The sequence below is a fragment of the Octopus bimaculoides genome, chromosome 5, assembly GCF_001194135.2.
Source record: "Octopus bimaculoides isolate UCB-OBI-ISO-001 chromosome 5, ASM119413v2, whole genome shotgun sequence".
Taxonomy (NCBI): Eukaryota; Metazoa; Mollusca; class Cephalopoda; order Octopoda; family Octopodidae; genus Octopus; species Octopus bimaculoides.
Genome location: NC_068985.1, coordinates 112,109,130 through 112,113,520, shown reverse-complemented (window position 1 = coordinate 112,113,520; position 4,391 = coordinate 112,109,130). Strand labels below are relative to the sequence as shown.

The 4,391-nt window shown below is 38.4% G+C and overlaps 1 protein-coding gene across 1 annotated transcript; it reads left to right on the top strand.

Moving 5' to 3' along the window:
- Positions 1-298: 298 nt before the first annotated feature.
- LOC106876854 (uncharacterized) lies at positions 299-4,377 on the top strand. Its single transcript, XM_014925584.2, has one exon. The coding sequence runs from the start codon at positions 1,231-1,233 to the stop codon at positions 4,339-4,341; it is 3,111 nt and encodes a 1,036-aa protein (XP_014781070.1). The 5' UTR covers positions 299-1,230; the 3' UTR covers positions 4,342-4,377.
- The last annotated feature ends 14 nt before the right edge of the window (positions 4,378-4,391 follow it).

Below are 4,391 nucleotides of genomic sequence, written 5' to 3'. Positions count from 1 at the left end.
ATATATATATACATATATACATATATACATATATACATACATACACACATGTATATATATATATGTGTGTGTGTGTGTGTGTGTGTATGTGTGTGTGTGTGTGTGTGTATGTATGTATGTATGTAGACACACACACACACATATACACACAACATGAATAATAAAACGAAAAGTATCTGAAACTAGAATAGCGAACAAGTGATGGCGACTCGCGAGGCATACGTTATTGGTAACTATGGAAAATACTTATAAATTTCGCGCCACACATGTCACGTGGCTATCACAGACATTCAAAAGCAGAGGTACACGTGGTGTATCTCGATATTTCTTTTACTGCTTTTGTTTTTGTTCTTTTTTTTGTTTGTTTCTGTTTAATTTGAATATTTTATTTCGGTTTCTCAACTGTTTCCATATTCTGAAGAAACATTGAAAGAAGGAACACAATGTCTTGGATTGTTTAATCATATGGCTTTATACAATATCGAGGAATTCATGATATATTCTGGTGGAGTCTAAAGGAATTTTCATACGTACACACACACTCACACGCACACACACACACGCACACACATACACACATAATGCATAGATCGATACGCATCAGATGGATAATACATGCATCCTAGTTTACGTTACCCAGCGTGACTGAAACGAGGGCAAGAACATTTAAATACGTACACATACGTATATATGTGTATATTAGAAACGCAGAATCAAGTACTACCTATGTACCTACATACACACAGACACACATACACACATACATACATACATGCACACTCACACTTGCAGACACTCAATCACAGATATATATACACACGCAAACAAAATGAACTTTTAAGTACGACTCTAAAAAAACATTCTAATAGAAAATTGGCAACGAGCATTATATAATTATAGATTTTTGTCAATATCCCTATTTTTGCACTACTGTTGCAATAGTGAATCACTTTCTCCCCCCCTCTCTCTCTCTCGATCTATCTCACTTTTGGCAGCCATCTTGGGCTAAACTCAACGCTTGATCTACAGAGATTTTCTAGAAGCATTCGAAAGTCTCATATCTTAACAAATATACTCACACGTACACACAAAACTCTTAACCTCACTCGACCCGCCTCTATCTATCTATCTATCTATCTATCTATCTATCTATCTATCTATCTATCTATCTATCTATCTATCCGTCTGTCTGTCTGTCTGCTCATTACTTTAGTCATTCATTTGTATTAAATGGGATCTGTTGAATCCAAATATCAAGACACGCCGGCTTTAATCGGCAGTACTGCACCTTCGACAGTTGATAACAAAGCTCTAAACCAGACTATGAATACTTGCATGATGATGCAAATGTTTCGCTCAACAGAATATCTGTGTAACATTACTATAAAGGTAGCCGACCGAATCTTCTCCGCTCACCAGACGATACTCGCTTGTCACAGTAGAGCATTCAAGAGGCTGATACAACAAGAGGACAAATTAAACAGACAACTCTTCTTGAAATTAAACGACATCGATCCAGATACATTCCAGAACCTATTGGATTACGTCTATACAGGAAAGATCAATATTGACGTCTGCAATATCACAGCAATATCAATGGCTGCTCAGAAGTTGGAAATGGACAGTGTATTGAAACTATGCCGAAATTTTATTAAGCAAATGAACATCGAGGAAGCAATGGCCATCATTGAAATTGAACCTAATCCTCCATGTAACAAAGTCTTTCGAAGTGCCATAAATTATATCTTGTACAATTACCAGAAAGTCTATAAACACGAGCTGTTCGACAGGTTAAGTGTCAATAAGATCAACTTCTTACTTTCACATGATAGTTTAGTGGTGGAATGGGAGATCCAAGTTTTGGATGGAATACTTAAGTGGATATATTATGACGTAGTAAATAGGTCAGAGCATTTCCAAAGATTGGTGAAAACCGTTAGATTTCATGTGATGAGTGGAACTGAACTGAAGATCTTGCCTTTGATGAGTAGATTAACAAAAGACTATTATCAGAATGTGTTATCAAATTGTCCCGTCATTGATTCCATCTGTAAGAATGGAAAGCTTCATCGCATAGCAAAATGCGCAGATTGTAAACCGCGAAAACCCGAACCACATGGCATCAGTCTGGAAGAAAAGCGGACAGGTATGAATATGGATCATTTTTTACTCAACCGCGGTAATTCAATGTACAAAATCCCATCTAAACCTGTCCTGTGGTGTTTTACACCAGAAGCTCGGACATTAATCAGAGGTGAACCTCCAGATTATCAAGTGATTGAAAATGCAGTGACTTGGACTGGACATCCAGATGAAAAATCTGTTGGTGATCTAGAAATAAAATCTAACGAGGATTCTTCCACGAGGCAGAGTCAATGCTTGGAGGCCTACACAGACTGGCTCTTGAAGACTTGTGATGATTTTCCACGTTTGCCGAATGAAATCGAGCGAAGTTTGTCATTACAACATTTAAACCGCGGTGATGGAACTGAACGTATACGAATGATGAGCTCAGTGACTTTAAATTCCGACGGTAGAATCAGAAGTCTATTTGCTTCATCGGATAATAAAAATGTAAGTGTTTTGAATAAAATTTTCCAGACCGAAACTTCAACAGCAAAAGAAACTGGCACTGGAGATTTCGCAATGCAGACGGAGATAAGCGTGGGTGAGAAATTGCCTTTAGTTCCGAGTATAAGTTCAAACAGCGATTCAAATACAATAGCTAAAGTGGAGAGACTTCTAAAGGATGTGAACAGAATATGTGATAGGTTGAGCACCGTGTATGGTTCAGAAAGTCCGAGAATGGTATTATCAAATGAGAATATAATTGAACGGGACAAAGATGCGAATATAACAACGATAGAAAAGGTGGAGACGATCCTACTGAACGTGCAGAGGATGCAACAGAGAGCTAACGAGCTAGGATCAGAGAGTACAACTTCAATGCTAAGTGACAGTGACCCGGTGAAAACTAAAGATGAAATAGTGGTAAAAGTTGGGATGCCGCTGACTTCTTGTTCAACTAGTGTGAGTTATCCTAACACTGGAATACCACTACTGATTAACTTACCGAAAAGTGAGAACTGCACTGAACTGAGAGAGAAAGCAGAAAGACTTTTAAACGACATGGAACAAATTTTTGACAGACTGAAAAATCGTCCGGAAAACGAAGAAAATGTAGTAACAGTAAAAGAAGAAACAAAGGCTGAGCCAAATGTGACACCCACTCCTGATGCTGCAGTAAATGAGAGCGATAGTAATGTTGAAAGACCTGTAAAACTAGGAGAAGGAGGTGAAGAAAAAGCTGAAAAAACGGCAGAACGAACAAAAGGAGGTAGAAAAGAAACAGAAAAAACTGCAGAACGAACAAAAGGAGGTAGAAAAGAAGCAGAAAATATTGCAGAACGAACAAAAAGAGGTAGAAAAGAAGCAGAAAAAATTGCAGAACGAACAAAAAGAGGTAGAAAAGAAGCAGAAAATATTGCAGAACGAACAAAAGGAGGTAGAAAAGAAGCAGAAAAAATTACAGAACGAACAAAAGGAGGTAGAAAAGAAGCAGAAAAAACTGGAAAAGTAAGAGGAGGAGGTCGAGAAAAAGCCGAAAGAACTATAGAGCTAAGAGGAGGAGGTGGAGAAGAAGCAGAAGAAGAAATTGCAGAACTATGTGGAGGAGGTGGAGAAGAAACAGAAAAAGCTGTAAAAATAAGCGGAGGAGGTCGAGAAAAAGCCGAAAGAACTGTAGAGCTAAGAGTAGGAGGTGGAGAAGAAGCAGAAAAAATTGCAGAACTATGTGGAGGAGGAGGAGAAGAAGCTGAAAAAACTGTAAAAATAAGCGGAGGAGGTCGAGAAAAAGCCGAAAGAGCTGTAGAGCTAAGAGTAGGAGGTGGAGAAGAAGCAGAAAAAATTGCAGAACTATGTGGAGGAGGAGGAGAAGAAGCTGAAAAAACTATAAAAATAAGCGGAGAAGGTCGAGAAAAAGCCGAAAGAACTGTAGAGATAAGAGTAGGAGGTGGAGAAGAAGCAGAAGAAATTGCAGAACTATGTGGAGGAGGAGGAGAAGAAACAGAAAGAACTGCAGAACTAAGAGAAGGAGGCGGAGAAGAAGGCGGAGGATGTGCAGATCATTCAGACACGGTTTCGTTAACAATCTGTGAATCTGGTGAGGAGTCAACAAGAAAGAAACGGAGAAACCATCCAGTGGTTAGTGTCTATGTAACGAATTCTCCAAAAGACACACATCACAAGATTCGTTGGGTGACCACGAAACATAGAATTCATTCGGATTCTGAAGCGAGCGACACAGAATCGTCGAATTACACCGATGAGGATGATGAATGAACGAAACGGAACGAAATTATATATATATATATATATATATATATATATAT